This window comes from Muscardinus avellanarius (assembly GCF_963383645.1).
Source record: "Muscardinus avellanarius genome assembly, chromosome: 13".
Lineage (NCBI taxonomy): Eukaryota > Metazoa > Chordata > Mammalia > Rodentia > Gliridae > Muscardinus > Muscardinus avellanarius.
Window position 1 is genome coordinate 6174250 of NC_137799.1, and position 22312 is coordinate 6196561.

The window sequence follows — 22312 nt, forward strand, 5'->3', positions numbered from 1 at the left end:
AGGCAAAAGCACCGATATTTTTTTTTATATTTTATTTGGAAACAGGGTCTCACTAAGTTGCTGAGGCCGGCTTCGAACCCGTGCGAGCCTCCCGTCTCGGCCTCCCAAGCGCTGGGATTCCAAGCGTGCGCCACCGCGCCCGCCTTATGAGCGCTGATATTTGAGTCCTCTGGGAACAAGGGGAAATCTGCAAGTGCGCCCACCCATTCCGATGCCGCGTGATAAATGTTCCAAGTAATTTTTATTTTAGAATACAAGAAAGGTACAAATGTATTTACAGTTGTACATATACAATCAAATAATATATATCACAGTTTGGTAGATATCCTTTTAGATAAATATTTACAAAGTTAAAGTGACCATTTTCTGGAAGTAGAACACAGTGTCTTGAAAACTCTATACACTTTATACTTTTTATTAATATTATTATAGTTTCTCTATTTTACAAAAGCCACTAGGGATAATTCTGGCCGATGACTGCACGCGGAGGCGACAGCAGAGGGCGCCTTCGGCCGCAGCCGGGGCCCCGGGGGCGGGGGCGGGGGCGCAGGCCTGGCCGGAGCTCCGGGGCTCTCCGGGCACCAAAGCCAGCCTCCTGGGCTCCAGGGCGCTGCTCCTGCGAGCGCGGGCGTGCAGCTTGGGGCGGGGGCACCTCTTCCTTCTGAGCCTGCCGTGGGAGCGGAGGGGGCGCGCACACCGGCCGACACCTCCTTTTACACTTGGGAGGGCGGCGCTGGCCGGGCCGACGGCGACCACCCCTGGGCGCGGGGCGCGGCGGGGCAGGGAGCCTCCCGGGGCCCGGGGGTGGGGTGGGGCGCGGGGCTCTCGGCCTCCGCCCGCTGCCCGGCCCGGGGCGCCCTCTCTAGACGGGTCTTTGCCTCTCGCTCGGGGACGTCCCCCAGGAGGCGGGAGGGGCGCCCCCGCCCGGGCGCACTGGGCGGGGCGACGGGTGTCCCTCCAAGCACGGAGCGACGGCTGCCCCTCCGTCCCCAAACACGGGGCGACGGCTGCCCCTCCATCCCCAAACACGGAGCGACGGCTGCCCCTCCGTCCCCAAACACGGGGCGACGGCTGCCCCTCCAACCCCAAACTCAGAGCGACGGCTGCCCTCCAAACACGGGGCGACGGCTGCCCCTCCAAAACGGAGGGATGGCTGCCCCTCCGTCCCCAAGCTCGAGCCCTTGCAGCTGTCCGCCCTCCGGCCGGCAGGCGGTGCGCGCTCACAGCACCGCGGTCGGCAGGTGGTGCGCGCTCACAGCACCGCGGCCGGCGGGCGGCGCGCGCTCACAGCACCGCGGCCGGCGGGCGGCGCGCGCTCACAGCACCGCGGTCGGCAGGTGGTGCGCGCTCACAGCACCGCGGCCGGCGGGCGGCGCGCGCTCACAGCACCATGGCCGGCAGGTGGTGCGCGCTCACAGCACCGCGGCCGGCGGGCGGCGCGCGCTCACAGCACCATGGCCGGCAGGTGGTGCGCGGCGGCGGCGGCGGCGGCGGCGAGCGCGGGCGCGTGCGCGTGCGGCGCGGGGAGCGCGGGCGAGTGCGGGAGCGCGGCGCTGGGGGGCCGGTGGCGCGCGCTCTTCTGGTGGGCGCGCAGGCCGGCCAGCTGCGAGTAGGCGCTCTGGCACACCTGGCACTTGTAGGGGCGCTCGCCCGTGTGCAGGCGCACGTGGTTGCGCAGCGTGGACGACTGGCTGAAGCGGCGGTTGCAGAAGCGGCACACGAAGGGCTTGTCCAGCGTGTGGATGCGCATGTGCGAGCGCAGGTTGCTGCGCGAGTTGAAGCCCCGGTGGCAGATGACGCAGCGCATGCGGCCCGCGGTGCCCGCCGAGTCGGCGGGGTGGAAGTCCTCTGCGGAGGAGCGAGGGCGGCGGTCAGAGGAGCAGGCCCCGGGCCCGCCGGGCACCCCGTCCCTGGCCCTCGGCGGGATGGGCGCCTGGCACCCCCTCCCCAGCTAGGCGGGGCTCCCCAGGGGGGCAAACTGGCGTCTAGGAAGGTTTTTCTCTGCGCTCTGAGCTGTACCTGCCTGAGTCCGTGTGCAAAGTGGCCGGCTTATGATGGGGAATGGGCCCCGTATTGGAAGATTGCTTTGGTATTCGTTTCAAAATGTCAAAGTAGTCAGGGCCTGGGTGCTGCCCAGGTACTCCGGCAGGGAGGGGATGCGTTCCCCTCATCAAAAGTGATTACCAGGCACACAACAAGAGTGGTAGCCCAGGGCCTCCATATTTTAAAGACAAATTCACATAATAAATAGCTCCTAGCAGATAGGCTAAAACTCCCCAAGGATGCCGTTGGATGGTACAGGCCTTGTCAAAGTGGACTAATGCCTTGGGACCCCGACTTTGTTAACCAAGTAACACATCTTGGTCTTAACAAAGGCTTGCACCCAAGAGGAGTGGTGGGCCCACACCTGCATCAGGGCAGAGAGAAGGCTTTTGGTCAAGCAGGACAGGAGATAGTAAATCCTCACAATCATATCAAAAGGCTTGACAGGAGATAATGGGCAGACCCACACCTAGTCCGGTCAAGAGCAGATAAGCAAGATGGGAAGTAACCTATAAAAACTGTTCTGTGTTCAGAAACGTCAGTGTCTTGTTTTCAAGGCACTCCACTACGTCCTTCTCTCTGACATAGTGCTTTACAATTCTGTCTCTTCTTTCTACATTTGCAATAATAAAAACCGCTTAAGCTTACATGAGTATAGTTCTGGCTATTTTTTCTAAATTAGCTAAGAACAAGAACCTGGAGGCTCTCCATCTGTTTCCGTTTTGGCCCCCAGCTAGGGGGAGGCACCATTACAGCTTAGAGTGGATCATCCATAAAAGGACAACGATGAACCCCCCCCCCCCCAAATACAGCACCTTCATGCACTCATCTCACAAATATTTACATGGGGGGGGAGGGACTTGCCCCAGGCCCTACAGTGAATTTCTGTTGTGTCTCCACTCTCAACCTGCCTGGCACCCTGCAAAGGGTCCATCCTCGTCCACCCCTGGGTGCCCTCCTGTACTCAGGAGCTGCTCCTCGGCTTTCTCACCCTCAGATGAAAGTCACAATAGGTCTGGTCCCATGTGGAATACCTACCATGCTTATTCTTTTTCTGCTCCTCCTCCAGCCCCGGCACACCAGGGATGCCCAGGAAAGTGTTGTGTGAGTTTCCATACCACACCAGCAGCTCCTGGTCGGGAGGGATCATCTGCAGGGACGGAGGCAAGAGGAGGTCAGAGAGGTGGCAGCTGCGGGTGGGAGTCAGGGGTCACTGCGTGTCCCCTCCCAGCTAGGAGACGGGGGTCCAGTCTCAGTCCCGGCAAAGCCACACCTGATTCTGTCCCCACTAAGCTGCCCCGGCAAGCTGCACAGACACAGGAGGGCCCCAGGATGCCGCGCCCCTCTGCCCCCCCCTCCCGTCCCTGCCCAGGCCTTCTGTCCATCTCTGTCCCAGCCCTGCATGCACACAGCGTCCACGCTGACAGCAACAGAACGGAAGCCTGTGGCGAGCAGAAGTAACAGAAGATGGAAGGCTAGAAAACTTTCCACTTCTTAGGGAAACCAGAGTGACAGCCAGCCCCGGGGCTGCAGGGCCGAGCCAGATGTCTGAGGATCGTGGGCTGGGGCACCTGCCTGTGGGGTTTGGTTACAACTCCCCAGCCTGTTAATGTCCTGGAAACAGCTTGCATCCCGAGCCCCCACCCTCCACGCAGCACCCCCTCTACCCAGTGCAGGGCCCTGCATGACAACTCCCTGCACTTGGCAGATGCTAAAAAGAAACATCCTCACTGACGAGTGCCTCCCCCTCAGGAAATACTGGGGTACACAGCTGTAAGTGAAATCTAGGTTGCCACGTCCTAGAGCCTTGACCAAGAACCCCACAACTGAAGACCGCTCTCGGGAGGGCCAGCCCCAGGAAAAGGGTGCTAGCCCAGGGAGGCTGGGGACCTGCTCCTGAGATGGTACCGACCATGAACCCCCATACACCAGATATCTCCGGGGGCCCTCCTGGCCTCTGATGGAAGCCAATTACTCTCCCAAGAAGGGAGAAGGGGCCTTCAGACCCAGCCAGGTCAGACAGACAAGAGACGGGGCAGCCTGTCCTTTCCTGAGGGCTGACACCCGCCCTGGGACTCACTGAGGTGCCCAGAGAAACCTAGACACCCCCAGGCAACAGCTGCTTGTCTATCTGATGGGTCCTCTTCTAGATGAGGCATAGACAATCACATGGAATTCCCCCCACCCCCCGGGCATCGTGGCAGAATAGAACTCCCTCTCGGCTTCCATGGCCGGAGAGAAGTCCTGCCCCTTCCATCTGGGTCACCCTCAGAACCCTGGGCTTCACCCTGTGTTTCTTCCTCTGGAAGACTTTCAGAGCATCACAGGAAGCTTGACCTGAGCTTGTAAGGGGGGCGGGGGAAGCCGGGGATAGGACAGAGAGATGCAGGTGGCCTCGGCAATTGCCATCCTCCTCGGGGCCAGCTCAGGGCCACCAAGGTCAGTGAGTGACAGGTAGCTGCAGAGAGTGCCACACCAACTCAGGCCGATGGAGGTGGAAATAAAAAAGCCAAGTATCGTCCCTGAACCCGGTGGAAATGAGACAGTGTTTCAAAGCAAGCGGGAGGGACAGAATCTGCCCCACAGCAAAAGTCCTTATGGTCTTTCCGGTCATTTTTGGCCATGGCCTGGAGGCCCTTGCAGAAAGGGGGCACAGAAGAGAGAGGTGTTGTGAATGAACCCCTCAGAAAGGTGGATGATGGCCAGGTGTGCTGGTACATGCCTGGAATCTCAGTGCTCCGGAAGGATCACAGGTTCGAAGCCAGCCTCGGTGACTTAGGGAGCCCCTCGGCAACTTAAAAAATACAGTACTTGGGAGGCTGAGACAGGAGGATCACAGGTTTGCAGCCAGCCTCAGCTGTTACTTCATGGGGCTGTCCGCAACTCAGTGAGACCTTATTTCAAAATAAAGAATAAAAGATTGCCTAGTGTGGTGATGCACGCTTAAAAAATATAGCATTTGGGAGGCTGAGACCAGAGGATCACGGTTCATGGCCAGCGTCAGCGACTTAGCGAGGCCCTCTGCAACTCAGGGAGACCCTGTTTCAAAAATAAAGAATAAAATATAGGGCTGGGGGTGTAGCTCAGAAGTAGAATGCCCCTGGATTCCACCCTCAGTACTGGGGGGGGGAGAATAAAAAATAGGGCTGGGGATGTAAATAGGAAGTAGAATGCCCTTGAGTTCAATCACAAGTACAACAAAAAAATAAAAAATAAAGGGCTGGAGGTGCAACTCAGAGGTAGAATGATCTGGGTTCAGTCCCCAGTACAACACACACACACACACACACACACACACACACACACACACACACATGCTGGGGGTATATCTCAGTGGTAGAGCAATCCTGGGTTCATTCCCCAGCCCCAAAAAAGAAAAGAAGGGTATAAGGGCTCTAAGGTACTTAAGATAAACTGATGGTTAAGAGGCCTGTCTAGGAGATGCTGTAGTTGGACCCTCCCGGCCCCCCCTAAGCTGTCTCCTAAGACTTGGGCATCAGAGGACACAGCCCCTGAGGTCTCCTGACTCTATGACTCTGTAACTGTAGTCCTGACCCCGGGCTCCAAGCCTCAGCTGAAGCCCGGCACTCACACACACACACACACACACACACACACACACACACACACAGCCCTTGGTTCTTGGACCCCCTTGGACCCCCTGCATGGGCCCCTTTCAGAAATAACACCACCTAGGGTTCTGGCTCCTCCCTGAAGCCAGGCACCTTGGGCTCCACTTGGGCACCCCACCAGCTAAGTGAGTGACCCTGGGCTGGCAGTGTCATGTCATGGAGCCTTAGTTTCCTCAACTGAGGGGCCGTCACACTGGCTCAGCCTCCTGGGCAGCAGGGCACCAAGTTCTTTGCACAGTTAAGATATGGAAGCGCTGATTATTATTTTCCCTGGCTCGCCAACCTCAGACAGGCTGCCAGCGATCCGGGCACATCATGTCCCTGCAGTAGTGCCCACGGAGCCTGCAGGATCACACGGGCCACTGGCACCGGGAAAGCCCAGGGTTACCAGGGGCTTTGTTGTCCGTGTTGTAAAAGGGCACAGGCCAGGCGCAAATGCCCCAGGACATCGGCCCCACCGCACCGGCGCCCGCGCCCTGCCTCCATGTCCCCCGGGAGAGCAGCACCTCTCCGGCACAGCTGCGGGTGAGGCTCCAGCAGCCCCAGCCACAGCGCTACCTCCAGACCTGCGTGCGGGCTGGGAATCGAGCGCTAAGTCCACCTGACCTTTCTGCTTTCTTCCAAAAGGGCAACTATTATTAAATATAAAATGAGTAATAACCATGGAGATGATGCATGGACACTAGAGCCAGCACATCTTGGCTTAAACATATCTTGAATATTTTTTTTTTTTTTTTTGCGGTACTGGGAATGGAAACCAGGGGCATTCGACCTCTGAGCTATTATACCCACAGCCCGATTTTTTATTCTTTATTTTGAAACGAGGTCTCACTGAGTTGTAAAGGGCCTCACGAAGTAGCTGAGGCTGTCTGCAAACCACGATCCTCCGGTCTCAGCCTCTCGAATGCTGGGATTACAAGCACGCGCCACCATGTTCAGCCGTATCTTGAATATTCTTATTCAATAATTACTTAGAATTTTTTTCAGAACTTGGGATGAAACCCAGGGGCATTCTACCTCTGACCTATACCCCCAGCCATATTTTTTATTCTTCATTTTGAAACAGGGCCTCACTAAGTAGCTGAGGCTGGCTGCAAACCTGGATCCTCCTGTCTCAGCCTCCCAAGTACTGGGATTACAAGCGTGTACCACCGTGCCTGGCTCAGCCCTATTTTTTACTTCTTTATTTTGAAACAGGATTTCACTAAGTTATAAAGGGCCTCACTAAGTAGCTGAGGCTGGCCACAAACCTATGGTCCTCCTGTCTCAGTCTCTCAAGTACTGGGATTACAAGCCTGCGCAACCATACCTGGCGCTAGAATATTATTTTTTAAAACAAGCACATTAGCCGGGCATGGTGGTGCGCACTTGTAATCCCAATACTTAAGAGGCTACGACGGGCCAGCCTGAGCAACTCAGGGAAACCCTTAACAACTCAGGGAGAGTCTATTTCAAAAGAAGAAAGGGCTGGAAATAGAATACCCCTGGGCTCAATCCCAATACCACAAAAATATAAAATAAGCACATCTTCCAGATATAATTCTGCACATCTATAATCCCAGTACTTAGGAGTCTGAGATAGGAGGATCTCAGGTTTGAGGACAGCCTCAGTAATTTAGTGAGCCTCTGTTTCCAAATGAAAAATAAATAGGGCTGGAGTGTAGCTCAGAGATAGAATGCCCCTGGGTTCATTCCCCAGTACCACAGAAAAATAAATATTTCAAGAGTGAGTGTTAGATACAGTGAATAATTTATTTAATAGCGTATTTTAATGTAATTATATTAATTTTACTCAAAAATTAAAAATAAAACACATGGATCCAGGTGTGGTGGCGCACGCTTATAATCCCAGCGTTTGGGAGGCTGAGACAGGAGGATCACAGTTCACAGACAGCCTCAGCTACTTAGTGAGGCCTTCCGCAACTTAGTGAGACCCTGTTTCAAAATAAATAATAAAAAATCAGACTAGGGGTATAGCTTAGAGGTCAAATGCCCCTAAGTTCCATCCCCAGACCCACACACGCACAAAAAAAAAAAAAAAGAATAAAAAATAGGACTGGGGTGTAGCTCAGAAGTAGAATGCCCCTGGGTTCCATCCCCAGTACCAAAACATAATAATAAAAATAAAAAATACACATGGGCATAAATGCCTAAGCATGCAACAGAGTAATGCAACGCAGCACTCTCTCCCACTTCAGACGCCCAGCTGCTGTCCCTGATTCTCTGGACATCTTTTCCCAAAAGGGTTTGTCATTTTGAAACTCTAAAATAATTGTAAAAACCCTGCTTTGCGGTTTATTTGGAGCAGCAGCTAGGGGCAGAGGGGCTTCATTTTTACACGATGCATCGAATTTTTTGAAAAAAATTGAGCCTGTATTACTTTTCTACACACACACACACACACACACACACACACACACACACACACACAGTGAAATGACAATTTTTTTGTTTTGTTTTGTTTTTGCGGTACCAGATATGGAACCCAGAGGCATTCTACCTCTGAGCTATACCCCCAGCCCTATTTTTTATTCTTTTTTTGTTTTTTTATTTTATTTATTTTTGGGGGTGCTGGGATAAAACCCAGGGACTTTCTATCTCTAGGCTACACCCCCAGACCCATTTTATAGTTTATTTGGAAACAGGGTCTCACTAAGTTGCTGAGAGCCTCACTAAGTAGCTGAGGTTGGCTTCGAACCTGCGCGATCCTCCTGTCTCGGCCTCCCAAATGCCAGGATTACAAGCGTGTGCCACCACGCCCGGCTAAAACAACACATATTTTTAAAAGAAAGAAAGCGTATTAAGGCCCTACTAGAATGAAGCATGGCACATATGCCCCGGCAGCTAGAAGCTATCAGCGGTGGGAGAGGCAGCCACAAATGCCGAGGGACTGGGGGTTACTCGGTCTTTGAGAGCCCTGGACCCTGGTCTCTGGTCTGCACCTGCTTCCAGGCACCCTGCATCTAACAAATTCCTGTGATCAAGCCCAGGAGACCCTGGGACCTGCAGCTTCTTCCCTGAGATCCTGGAAGTACTGTCCAGAGGGTCCCAGGATCTCTGAGTGTAGGACATGGCCACAGTCTCCTGCAGGCCCCTGAGGTGCCGCAGCCGGGCATGTTCCAGCTGGACCAGGCTCTGCACTGCAGCTCACAGAGCCGAAATCACTCACTTTTCTTTTCTTTTCTTTTCTTTTCTTTTCTTTCTTTCTTTTTTTTTTCTTTTTTTTTTTTTGTGGTCCTGGGGTTCCTGGAAGCCCTTCTACCTCCGGGCTACACTCCCAGACCTATTTTTACAGTTTTATTTGGAAACAGGGTCTCCTAAACCAGCGCGCGCGGCTGGCTTCGAACCTGCGCGATCCTCCTGTCTCTGCCTCCCAAGTGCGGGGATTACAAGCGTGCGCCACCACGCCCAGCGCACTTTTCTTTTCTTTTGTGTATGTGTGTAGGTTGAATCCAGGGGCACTCTACCACTGAGCTGCACCCCTAGCCCTTTTTATTTATTCTGTATTTTATATACCTTTATGGTACAATATAATTATTCATCATAGTGAGATTCAAAGTGATCTGTCCAGCCGGGCGTGGTGGCGTGCGCTTGTCATCCCCGCGCTTGGGAGGCGGAGACAGGAGGATCGCGCAGGTTCGGAGCCAGCCTGGCTGGCTTAAGAGACCCTGTTTCCAAATAAAAATACAAAAAATAGGTCTGGGAGTGTAGCCGGAGGTAGAAGGGCTTCCAGGAACCCCAGGACCACCAAAAAAAAAAAAAAAAAAAAGTGGTCTATCCATACCTGTACACATCACTTGGAAATTTCCCTCCATATATCCATTCCCTCTTCCCCTTCTTTCCTCCCTATACATGTTAGTAAGATTGGTAGTAAAACCTTTTTATTTTTTTATTTTGAAACAGGGTCTTGCTAAGTCGCCCCCAACCTGCGATCCCCCTATCTCAGCCTCCCAAATACCGGGATCACAGGCGTGCACCACCACGCCCGGCTTCTCATTCCCATTTCTGGGGAGCGGACATTAGCTCAGGACACACCTCGAATGAAGCCATCTCCAAAGAAGCAATTCCAGTGCCACGGAACCCGCGGCGACAAAGCGCAGGCGGAAGTCTCCGCGCTTTGCTGCCAAGCTCCCTGAGCGCTCAGCCCCTGCTCCGTAACCCTCCTGATCCACCCACTAGCCCTGTCCTGCGCCACGTTCTGTATTTTCATTTTAAATTGGAAATGGTGAGCTTTGGGGTTTCTTTCCCTGATGCAAATTCATGGCACTCCATTGAGGCTCCCAGGAGGCGCCGGCCCCCTCCCCTCCCTGCCGGGTGCAGAGGCCAGAGTGTAAAAGGATCTCCGCGTCATCTGGACGAACATCAATTTCCATTGTACACAGATGTCCTGACACACCAATTAATAGAGTTCCAGCAAATAGATATTGGCCAGGGAGGCCACACAGTACGGCCACCAAGCGCCCCTGCTCTGCAGCAGACGGACCTGTGTTCAAGTCACACCCCATCTGCCTCCCAATCTCCTGGGCCTTAGTTTTATCATTATTAAAATGCAGAGAGTGTGAGCCGGGCGTGGTGGGCACGCTTGTAATCCCCGCGCTTGGGAGGCAGAGACAGGAGGATCGCGCAGGTTCGAAGCCAGCCGTGCGCGCTGGCTTAGGAGACCCTGTTTCCAAATAAAAATGTAAAAATAGGTCTGGGAGTGTAGCCCGGAGGTAGAAGGGCTTCCAGGAACCCCAGTACCACCAAAAAAAAAAAAAAAAAAAATGCAGAGAGTGTGTGGGGGGGAGTAGCTTGGTGGCAGAGAACTTGTCTAACATGCCTGAGGCCCTGGTTCAATCCCTAGTAAAACAATTTATTTTATTTTATTTTTTGGTGGTACTGGGGTTCCTGGAAGCCATTCTACCTCCGGGCTACACTCCCAGACCTGTTTTATACATTTTTATTTTTGGAAACAGGGTCTCTTAAGCTAGCGCGGCTGGCTTCGAACCTGCGCGATCCTCCTGTCTCCGCCTCCCAAGCGCGGGGATTACAAGCGTGGGCCACCTCGCCCAGCGCTAGTAAAACAATTAAAAAAAAAAAAAAGAATATTGCCAGGCTCGATGGTGCACACCTGTAATCCCAGCACTTGGGAGGCTGAGGAAGGAGGATCACAAGTTTGAGGCCAGCTTTTGCAACTCAACAAGACCCTCAGAAACTTAGCAAGAGCCTGTTTCCAAATAAAAAATAAAAAGGGCTCAAGGGTAGAACACCCCTGGGTTCAATCATCAGAACTCCCTCCCCAAAAGTCGCTTAGCTGGGGTGTAACTCAGCAGGCGATCATGCCCAGCTGGTCTACACAAGACACTGGATTGGGTCCCCACCATCAAAAAACAAAAACCACCCCAACAAAATGTACCAGGGCCTTTTTAAAAGGATATTATCAGCCAGGAATGGTGGTGCGCACTTGTAACCCCAGTACTTGGGAGGCTGAGACAGGAGGATGGCAGGTTCTTGGGCAGCCTCAGCACCTTAGTGAGGTCAACCGCAACTTACTAAATCCCTGTTTCAAAAAGAGGGCTAGGGGTGTAGCTCGTAGGTAGAATGGCCCTGGGTTTCATTCCCAGTACTACACACACACAGAAAAGAAGGCTGTTAGCACAATACCAGCACATAGTGAATGCTCCACAGACGGTGGCATTATTAATGACGTTTACTGTGACCAATCAGAGCACTTTGAGTGTGCCCGCCCACCCATGAGCAGAGTCAAAAGGAAAATGGTACTTGTCCTCTAGTGTCAAGAAGAAAGAGAGTTGGGACTACCAGAAGAAATAAAACGCTCAGCTGCCCCAAGGAAAACAAACAGCAGGAAGGAAAATCCCCCATTTCAGGGGGATTTATTTTGAAACAGGGTCTCACTGAGTTGCAAAGGGCCTAAGTAGCTGAGGCTGTCCGTGAACCGCGATCCTCCGGTCTCAGCCTCCCAAGTACTGGGATTACAAGCGTGCGCCACCACGCCCGGCTCATAATAGCGTATTTTAAACCCTTTCCTAGTGGTTGATTTTGCTTCTTTCTGGGCCAGCCAGTTCTGTTCTGGAAAAACCAGGCCCCACAAGCTGCCCCTTTCAACTGACCTCCCTCCCCTGCAGAAAGTCTTTTATTCACTCAACAGTTAGTGTGCTCTTCCAAGTCCGAGCACTTTCTAGAAAACCATTTTAGGCATCTGAGTGTCTGAGTGACGTGAGCCAGGCGACGGCCCTGGGCTGGCATGCAAGTAGATCCGGCCTGCAGGCTCCCCTGTTCTAACAAACGCCATGGCTTTTGTCTGCTTTTGGTACTGGGGATGGAACCCAGGGGCGTTCTACCTCCCAGTTACAGCCCTATTTTTTACTCTTTATTTTGAAACAGGGTCTCACTGAGTTGCAAAGAGCCTCACTAAGTAGCTGCGGCTGTCCTTTAACCACGATCCTCCTGTCTCAGCCTCCTGGAATGCTGGGATTACAAGCGTGGGCCACCACGCCCGGCTTTTTGTCTCCTTTAGGAGGGCTATGATTTTGTGTTTCTGGGAAATTTCTAGAGCAGCCATGGTATGTCCTACTTAAAGATGTTTCTTTCACTTTTTGGCAAGTAATGGGTTACTGTTATAAAATATAAATAGCGCTTCTGAGTGGCAGAAAGATTAAGAAAACAGATCACAGCAAAGGTCCCTCTCCTTGGCTCACCCCTCGCAGGCACAGAACAAACAGCCGATTTATTCCCCCCCCCCCCTCGAGATGTCTGGGGAGTGGCCTGGGCCAGCAGCTGTATCTCTGCTCTAGCCCAGGAGAGCTGCAGGAGCTCTGGGTCCCAGCCCTGCCCTGACGGTGGTCCCATCGCATACAGCCCGACACACAATTTCTCCTGTAAGTGGAATCTGACACGGTGACAAAATGGTTGGAGAAAATTGCTGCCAGAAAAATGGTGTCCAACTTCACTTATTTATTTTCGTAGTACTGAGGATGGAGCCCGGGCAGCATTCTACCTCCAAGCTACACCCTTGACCCTAACTTTTTTTTTTTTTTTTTTTTTTTTTTGCAGTACTAGGGTTGGAACCCAGGGGCATTTACCTCCAAAGTCCACCCCCAGCCCTATTTTTTATTCTTTATTTTGAAGCAGGTCTCACTGAGTTGCAAAGGGAGGGCCTCACTAAGTAGCTGAGGCTGTCCACGAAGTATGAGCCTCCTGTCTCAGCCTCCCAATGCTGGGGTTACAAGCGAGCGCCACCACACTGGGCTCCAGCCTCACTGATGAGAAGTAATCGGAGCTGTTTTGCTTCCTGTCCCTTGATCAGCTAGCTCCTTCTTAGCAGGCTGTCAAGTCTAAGAGCCTCGCCAGAGGTATCTTCCTGCATCACACACATCGGCCATATGATATGCATAAATTATATATTATACATAGACAGTTCCTGTCTTTGTATCAACTTCAATTCCCTATCGACTGCAGATGAACTTTCTTCCCCTAATCAGATAAATTCCAAGCCCCCTGGAGATGTTCTCCATCCATCTTGCCGTCCGACTCTGCGTTTCTGTGTAAACCTCCCTCTCACGCCCCCACCCCACGCAGCTTTACTGCCTCTGTGACCTGCACGCGGGACGTGACTCGGGCCCCCATGGCGGCCCCAGTCGGGAGCCCTCTTGCCAGTCTCCTGTGTGTTTATCTGCCTGGGTATGTGGGGGGGGGTGGATGTTTAAAAAAGTGTGTAAAAGTGCCCACATGTGTGTGCATGAGCAAGGGACTGCTCTGGGCTGAAGGTGGTGCCCAGCCATAGGGCCACAGGAGCGCCGCGGCTCTCTTGAACCTCAGGGGAGCTCCGCTTCTCTTTCTTTCTTCTCTACTTCCTGGCCCTCCGGGGGTCACCCCTCATCTGGCCACACCCCCTGTCCCACTGCCACCCCTAGGAGAGTCCCTGGGGCCTGGCTACCTAGGGACAAGAAGATCCTGGAGACTGGAAGGCCTGGGGGGACCTGAGAAAGACCCAGAGGGTTTGTGCCCCAGCGAACAAATGGAGGCGCCCATGGGCACCCCCAAACCTCAGTGAAGTCTCACTCCCCTCAAGGGTCTTGCTGCCCCCCACGGGAGTATCTCAGGACAGGCCCAGCGAGGCACTCAGCCCTCAGGGGTGGTCTGTACTTCCAGGCCAGACGCAGAGCCAAGTTTCTCACCAATGGGTGCCGTCCAGGAAGACCCCCCCCCCCAGAGTGTGGCCTGTTCAACATCAGCAATCTGCCTGCTCTCTCCCCCTGCACCTTCTCCACCCGCACACCCTGAGCTCTCCTCTGCCCAGCCTCTCCCAGCCCATAGGGAGCACCACCCTTCCTGGCCCTGGCTCAGTGCTCCCCCTCAGAAGCCCACACACACCAGGAACCTCACCCTTGCCTGCTTCTCTGAGAAGGCTCGCAGGCTCACACACAGCCATCAGCCCTGATATTCTCCCCCCACCCCGCCAGAGGCACTGTGACAGCCCCCCTCTGCTGGCCACCAAGCCCCGGCAGGGTTTTGAGTCTGTGCGCTAGACATAATCTCAATTCTCCCGGCAGGACGGTGGAGAATTAAACAGGACAGAGTGCGTGCTCAGCATCTGGGAAGCCTGGCACACGGTGAGCTGTCCTGAGACCAGGCACCATCTTCAGCTATCACTGCCCCAGGATGAGGGACGGCACACAGTCGGATCCTGCAGACACAGCCCCACCACGTGCCTGGCCCGGCTCCACCTCTAGCTCTTGGTATCTCTGACTCCTGAACCCCAGCACCCCCTGGACTAGGTTCCAGGCCCTCACTCCTGAGACACTGGTGATATTCACAATGGCGTAACATGGAAAACGGCGTCCTTTCTGACCTGCACAGAAAACTTGCCCCGCAGGGCATCATGCTGTAGAGGCCGTGATGTATGAGACTCAGCCCCACAGCCTGGGAGGCCCCGCTGGGCCAGCATCCATGCCCAGCACTCCTGCCACGGGCCATCCCCTCCAGCCCTGCACAACAGCGCACACACGCACACACCTCGATGGCCTTGTAGAAGATACTGGTGCCGATCTGGACCACCTCCAGGTTCTGCTCCTGCTCGTTCCGCGCGCACTTGATGTAGGTCATCCAGCTTCGGTGGTCCTCCTGACTGGCATCGATAAAGTAGCGCACGGTGCCATCCTCGTTGAACACCTGGGCACGGTGGGCAGGGAGCAGGTGATCAGGGCGGGGCCACCGGCGGGGGCAGCCACATGCCCTCCCAACAGCCCCCGAAGTGGATAAAGCTACGGTCACTTTCATTTTTCCAGTGGAGGAAAAGGAGGCTGGCTGGTTGTGGGGGGGGGGGGGCGGCGGGGGAGGGCACAGTGATTTGCCCAAGGCTAACCAGCTAGAAGTGGCCAAGGGGGAGGCGATCCCCAGGACTCCGCAGGCTGACCATGATATGCTTCTATTTCCAGATCCCCCCATCCCCAGAAGAGAAGGTCTCCAGGCCAGGTGTGGTAGTGCACACCCGGAGTCTTGGGAGGCCGAGACAGGAGGGTCACAGGTTGTGGCCAGCCCCATCAACTTAGTGAGACCCTGTTTCAAAATAAAAAAAGAAAACAGGGATGAGGCGTAGCTCAGATGTAGAGCACCCCAGGTTCAATCCTATAGCCGAAAAGAAAAAAAGAAAAGGGTCTCCAAGGAAGCCCTCCAAAGATCTCCTGGGGGTGTAGAGGGACTCCAAGGAGATAGCAGCCCGGGGACGGAGGGAGGGCTGGCTCACTAAAGCCCTTTGTGGGAGCTGCCAAGAGGCCAGCTTCACCCAACTCCCTGACAGCCCGCAACTGGAAGAAAGCCACTGCACAGCGCTCCAAGGGGTGGCCTCTGGGCCTCCCCTGGCCCCTTCCTCCTGCTCCATGCCAGCTGCTGGACTGTCCTGCTGGCCTCCTCCGGGATCTGAGGTTAGGAAGGAGGCGCCCCCTCTGGACTCTGGTTCTGCAAGCTTAGAAGGCAGGAGTGGCTTTGTCAGGGTGGTCCTCCTGGTGTCTGGCACCGTGAGGGGGGTTACCTCAGGAGGCCCGGGATGGAAGCCCCTTTTCTGGAGAATGGAGATGGCGACTCCTAGGGCTGCTGAGGGAATGCGTGGCTTGCAGGGGGGGACTGGACAGCAGACTCGGGGACAGCCCGCAATGGTCATTTCGGGTGTCACTGTACCTGGGCTTGGGAAGCCTAGGACCATGAAGCACAGGTTGTCCGTGCTAAATTCCAGAGACACCCTACGCCAGGCCAGGCGGCCTGGAGGGTCTTCCCTTACTGTCTCTGTGTGCTGCAAAAGAATACAGGTGGCGGGGAGGTCGCCCCTCTAGATGGCTCCCAGCGGGGCCTCGGGCCCCACGGCAGGTTGCATGGCCGCCCCTCAGCGCCCTTATCTTCAAAGCGAGATCCACACACCTAGCTCTCTAGGGGTGGCCAGGCAGGAGGACCTGCCCCAGTGGTTGGAGCAGGAATCTCCAGGCAGAAAAAGCTCCAAGGATCAGATTTCTTTGGGTCTACGGGCGGGACATCCAGGCCTCCCAGGGAGAGAAGCGAGAAGCGGCAGTGCGGTGCGGAGGGCCCGGCCCTGGGAAGCCACGGGCGCCCGGCCCAGCCTACCTCCCACATGAGGTTGTTATTCTTGCAGATGTCTACGTGCTCTGGGGCGATGACGCGGCCGGTGAAGGGGCCCATCTCGGTGCCCGCCTTGATCCACGTCTTGGAGAAGATGCCGAGCCCCTCGCCGGGGATGGAGCTTTGGGCGATGATTACCTCCACTGGCAGTACGAGGCTGGACAGCTTCTGCACCTCTGCGGCAGGGAGTCGGGGGCAGGGGAACCGGTCAAAGCCTTCGCAGGAACCAGCCGGCCCTTCCCTGCCCAGGACCGCAGCCGGCCGCCCAACCCTCCCAGCCCGCGCCCAACTCCAGAGACCGCTCTCCCCTGGCTGCACGGAAGGGAGCCGGGATGCGGGAGGCTGGCATCAGACTCCTCTGTTTGTGAACCCGGGACCCTCTGTGCCCCCGAAAGCAAGAGGTACGCTGGTGGCTGTTTCTAAGAGCGGGTTTTGAGCGTCTCCACGAATTCTCAAAACATCCGCTACCTCCACCGCCCCCTTCGGGAAAGGTTTAAGATGTAAGGAGCCGACGGAACCACACACATTTATAGGCAGGGAAACTGAGGCCAGACCCCCGAGGAGGGAGTCGGCAATCCGGGGCTCCTTTGCCCACAGCTGTTTCAGTGGCTTTGGCCGGTCATTCGCGCCCAGTGGGCATTCAGGCACCGGGCACCCGCAGAGAAGCCCCGATGCGGTCAGTACTGGGGACAGCTCTGGAGAGCCACCAGGTGCCAAAGAACCCACCGAGGGCTGTGCTCCGCTTTGGCCGGGCAATTCCGGGCAAACTCAGGGCCCTCTTGGCCCCCAGGCTCCAGGGCGCCGGGGAGGGAGGTGGCCAGCCTCGGTGAGCTCCGGAGTCCCCTCCGGGCAGGGAGAGCCGGCGGCCCCCAAGCCCCCCGAGGGTCCCCCCGCCGGGCCTCTGCGGCCGGGGCGGGAGCAGCGAGGCGCACAGGGGCGGCAGACTTGTCTTACAAGGTTCCCCTCTAAGCTACCTGGGAAAATACCCGGCGAGCCGGCAGGCTGAAAGGGGGGGTTAAACGGTGTCCATTGCGGATGGCTGGCAATTTGTCACGCTGTTAAAGTGACTGCATTCATTCGGCTCCATTCGAAAGAAATTGCTAATTCTAAATTCATTAGCCCTGGAAGAATGCTGAAGCAGTAAATTGTGGCTCAATGCGGACGGGACTTGTTTAAAAGGGGCCGAGGAATTCCCCTTACAAAAGGGGGGATTAGATGGTTGACATAGTTGTGAATGGAAGTGGAATTAGTCTTCACGCCAAATTAAGAGAGGAACAGAAATCGTGAAGGGGAGGAGAGGGCGACTCGCAGAGATGCCAGCGCCGGGGGGAGATATTGTTTGCGAGTTGATGAATGAGGAATAAGAACTCAAGGCATCTTAAAGAAAAGAAAGTTTTCTCGCGCTCCCTTTCTCTCCCTCGCTCGCTCGCTGTGGCTTTTTCTCCCTGCCGCCCGCCCTCCGCCCCTGCCCGGCCCCCGCTGCCTTTTAAAGATCTTCGTTTAAGTGGGAACTTTCGGGGGTCAAGCCCAAGTTAACTAAATGAATTTAAAACCCCTTCTTTTTCAGTCAACTGCTATTACACGCCTAGTAAGGCTTTAAATGCCCGGAACCCGCCCGCTCAAGGCGGAGTGTGGGGTTAGAAGAGGAAGGAGGGCCGGCGGGGGAGTGCCGGGGCCCTGGGATCCGTGCTGGCCTCCAGCGCGCTGGGGCCCCGCCCTGGCCTGGCTGCCCAAACCCGAACCCTCTTGCTGCGCTGAGAAACTGAGGTGCGCCCGACAGCTGGAGCTTTCCGGTTCTGATGTGGCCGCTGCCGCCAGGCCCTGGGTCCTCAGTGCGTCCTCCACGTCGAGAGCTTGGGAATTGAGGGTTGCAGGGAGGAGGGACGGACTGGCTTCGACGGCTCCACTCACCTCCAGAGAAGGACTGCGCCAGGACCTCGGCGGTGAAGGCTGTCTTGGGGCTGGCGTGGTGGCCCTTGTCTTCCAAAAGCTGCTCCCCCAGCACGTTGCGCCATCGGCCGTACAGGAAGCTGTGCAGGATGTCAGAGGTGATGACCTCGGCCAGCGCCAGCCCCGGGGCTTTCAGCCCGGTCTTGAGCACCAGGGCCTCAGCCGGGAGCACGGAGCCCATCATGGGCGGCCCGGGGCTCGCGGGCGCCGAGCAAGGACAGGCGGGCGCTGCGGGGAGGTGGCAGGGGAGAGGGGAGTCGAGGAGCCAGAAGAGAGGGCTGCGGCGGAGGAGAAGGGAGAGGAGTAGAGGGAGGACGTGGAGGAGGAGGAGGAGGAGGAGGAGGAGGAGGAGGATGCAGGAGGGAGAGGCGGCTAGGGAGTGGCTGGGAGGAAAGTGAACGAGGGGGAGACGGGCAGAGAGAAAGAGAGGTAGAGAAATCTGCAGAGATGGCAGCGGCAGAGGGCTGGGGAGGCGAGGTGGAGGCAGAGGCGGTGCGGGAGAGCGGGTGGGCAGGAGGCGGTAGCTGCAGGGATGCGCCAGCGAGGGCCTCTCTGTCGGACGCGCGCTCGCCTCTCGCACACCCAGCTGGGACCGTCTTCCCCTTGGCAAAATCTCAGCGCCTTTATAGGAGCCGCAGTGACCCTCCTAATTGGTTATTAATGACCCCCTGACGTCGGAGGACAGACTTGTACCCGGCCGGGCTCTAAGGAGCCTTCGCCGCGAGGGGCGGGGGCGCGGACTCTCCGCACAGGCCCCCTCCGCACTCCCTCCCTCCCCCTGGTCCTTCCTCCCCCTCCTCTTCCTCCTCCTCTCCCCGTGGGAAGCGCCGGGCACAGAGCGAGGCTCAGCCTGCAGGGACGAGAGGAGGGGTCGGAGCTCGAGGCTGGCTCGGACTCCGGGGACTGGGCTGGGCAGGAGGGGGCGCCCGGCCTCGCGCCCCGCAGCCCGCACACCTCGGGTCCCAGGCGAGATTGGTGCCCAGGCCCCTGCCCCGCCCTGGCCCTCACCTTCCTGGGCAGCCGGCTGCGGCGCCTCCCTCCCGGGCCAAGCCCCGCGCCCAGGGCCTCCCGGACTCCTCGCTCCCCAGGAATCCACGTCCCAGGCTGGGACAGTTGGCCTGGAGCCGCAGTTCCTACTCAGACCAGGCTCCTCTCCAGCGCAGACGGCACCGGGCTGCGTTTCGCTTCAAACGGGCCACGCCGATGCTCTGCGCTCAGCCGGATTCCACACCTCCTGGCACCGAGCGCAGCCGGCCAGGCGGCCGCCGTCGGGGCTGGGCCCAACCTGCACCGGCTTCGCGGATGGCCGGGCTTCGGGCCCTAAAAAGGCTGGGCTGGGGCTCCGCAAAAGCGGGTCGGAATCCACATGGCTGCCAGTGGCTTGCGAAAGGCTTCTCTGCTCTGCGGAGGCGCTCAAGGGGTCCCGGGTCCTGTCCAGGGTGGGACCACAATGCCCCAAAGAGAACAACTGGGAAACTGCCCGCAGCCCCGCAGCCCCGCAGCCCCGCAGCCGGCTCCGCTCCGGACTCCAGCCTCCAGGAGCAGCATCCCGGGAACGCTGGCGCGTCCTTCCTTCTTCTGGCCGCCCACCTCTCCTTCCTCTTCTGCCCCTTCTCCGTGGGCTCCCTCTCCCCTCTCGCCCTTCGCTCGCCAGCGGATTTCCTGCCCAGATTTCCGAGGCAGCGCCCTCTCTCTCCTCCGACCATGTCGCTGAGCCCCAAGGAACGTGGGAAGACCACCGCTTCCTGCACTCTGTCGCCTCCGGGGTCACCCCAAGCTCCCCCACTCGAGCTCCAGACACGTCGCTTTGGGGTACATCGGGAACACCTCCCCCAGATGCGCAGCCCTCGCCCTCCCGTCGGCCGGGGTGCGTTTTCAGACGCGGCTCTCAAAGGAGCTTGCACCTTGGAGGCGGGTTTGGGCTCGGTCCTTAGGCCTCCCCGGACAGTGCGGACTCCTCTCCTCTCCTCTGTAGTTCTGGGGCCCGGGCAGAGGACAGCGACCTGGCCGCCTACAATGACACACTACCCCAGTGGCCCTTGAAAAGAGAGCCGCTTACACCAGGGCTCCGCCACGCCTGCCTCACACCCGGTGGCCACGGCAGGGCCCCTGCACTGGGTTCTGGCAGAGGGCTCTGGCGTCCCCGCTCCTGCCTGGGAACTGAGGGGTGGAAGGTGCTCCCATGAGATGGGGCTCGTCCTCCACCCCAGGCTGACGCGGGGCAGGGTACCCAGGGCAGAACCAGGACCGCGGCGCCAGCAGAGGGCAGCGCTGGGAGAAGCGACTGCGAGGAGGCGACCCGGAGCCGGCTCCCCTCCCTCTGCGCCAGTAAGGGCTCAAGTTGAGGGGCAAACGGACCGGCTATGGCTACTTAGCTTCCACAGACACTAAACGGAAAGGAGAATGTGCCGGGTAGAGGATGCCTGGAAGCGGCCGCAGCTCAGCTCCCCAGCCCGGCCCTATCTGAGCACCTCCAGCCGGCCAAGGGCGTGGCGGGACCGCCCGGGTCCAGGCTTGGTAAACTCGGGTTTCTTCCTCTGTCTGGGGAGGTCAAACCCCTCCCCACGCCAAGCCCCACCAGGAAAAGCTCTGGGGTTCGTGCGTCCTGAGGCCCTGGGACCCAGCAATTGGGTCCGGACTCCCAATCTGAGCTAAGGAAGTGCAGGACCAGAGCTCCGGCCTGGGCCGGGCTGGGGGCCGGGGCTGGGGGCCGGGCTCAGGACCGCCCCGCTGCCCGGCTCCCGTCGGGCACTCGGACCTGGACGCTCCCGGGGGCAGGGGAGCCCCCAAAGGGGCGCCCGGCCCCGGAGCCCGCGGGTAGGGAGCGTGGTCCCCGCGGGGTCCTCGGCCGAGGCTCGGTGCGCTGACCGCGGGGCCCAGGCTCGGAGCGTGCCCGCCCGGGACCCTCCCCCGGCCGCGCTCGCCGTCTCTTTAATATTCATGGGCGTTAATAGAGAGGCCCCCAGTATATCGGCCCATTGTGGGCGGCTCGTAGGGCTTGAATAGGCCTCGGCCCTCTTTCTTCGGCGCGGCTTCCCGAGGGGCCGGGCCAGGAGTGAATGGCCCCGCTTCCCGCCCCGCGCCCCCTCCCCTTTCAGGGAGAACATCTTTATCCCCGCCGCCGCCGCCGCCCGGGCCCCCATTCGCGCGGCCCGGCTCCGGCGGAACGAATCGATCGGCCGCGGCTCTCGGGGGTCGCCTGGCCGCCCCTGCCCCCAGCCGCGGGAGTGGGGAGTGGGAGGCGGCGCGGGGGGGGGTCCCACGCGTGCCCGGCGCCCAGCGGCCCGGCTCCTCCTGCCCGGGGGCGGCAGCGCCTCCTCCCGGCCGCGGGCTGGGCTCCCGTCGGTGCGCCAGGTCCGCCGGTCCGCGCCCCCGGCCCCCGGCCCCCGGCCCCCGGCCCCCGCCCGCCCGCCGGCCCTCGGAGCCGCAGAAAGAGGCCATTGTCCGCGAAGAAATACATTTTTGGGGGCCGAGTGAAAGCCCGTCTTTCTTTTGAACTTTAGAAGAAAGTCTGCTGCCCCCGCCCCTGGGAGGGAGAGATTGGTGTCCCCCCCTCCGGGGCCCCCGCGCCCGAAACATCTGCCGGGGCGAAATCCACCCTGGAGGGCAGATCGCGCTGGCTCTAAGACCCGCGAACTCATTAAAAAGATATTAGCGGCGGGGGCGGGTCCCGCGCAGGTATCGATCGACCGGGCTGAGCCCGAGGGGGGGCAAAGGCGAAGAATGCGGCCGAGCTGCTCCCGGAGCCCCTGCCGGCCCGCCCGGCCCCGGCCCGCCGCCCCTGCCGCCCCCCGCGGCTCCTCCGCAGCCCGGGCCCCTCGGCCTCGCCCCGGCCCCTCTGCGCCCCCCTGCGCCCCGCGCCCCCTGTGCCCCTCTGCGCCCCCCTGCGCCCCCTGTGCCCCTCTGCGCCCCTCTGCGCCCCGCGCCCCCTGTGCCCCTCTGCGCCCCCCTGCGCCCCGCGCCCCCTGTGCCCCTCTGCGCCCCCCTGCGCCCCGCGCCCCCTGTGCCCCTCTGCGCCCCGCGCCCCCTGTGCCCCCCTGCGCCCCCCTGCGCCCCGC

General features: G+C 58.2%; 1 protein-coding gene across 1 annotated transcript; it reads right to left on the bottom strand.

The window, feature by feature from the left end:
• Positions 1 to 1444: 1444 nt before the first annotated feature.
• On the bottom strand, positions 1445 to 18438 carry PRDM12 (PR/SET domain 12; the record flags this gene model as incomplete). Its single annotated transcript, XM_080709546.1, has 5 exons — positions 1445 to 1848; positions 3082 to 3193; positions 14691 to 14846; positions 16290 to 16480; positions 18216 to 18438. The coding sequence occupies 5 exons, from the start codon at positions 18436 to 18438 to the stop codon at positions 1445 to 1447; spliced, it is 1086 nt and encodes a 361-aa protein (XP_080565672.1).
• Positions 18439 to 22312: the final 3874 nt, after the last annotated feature.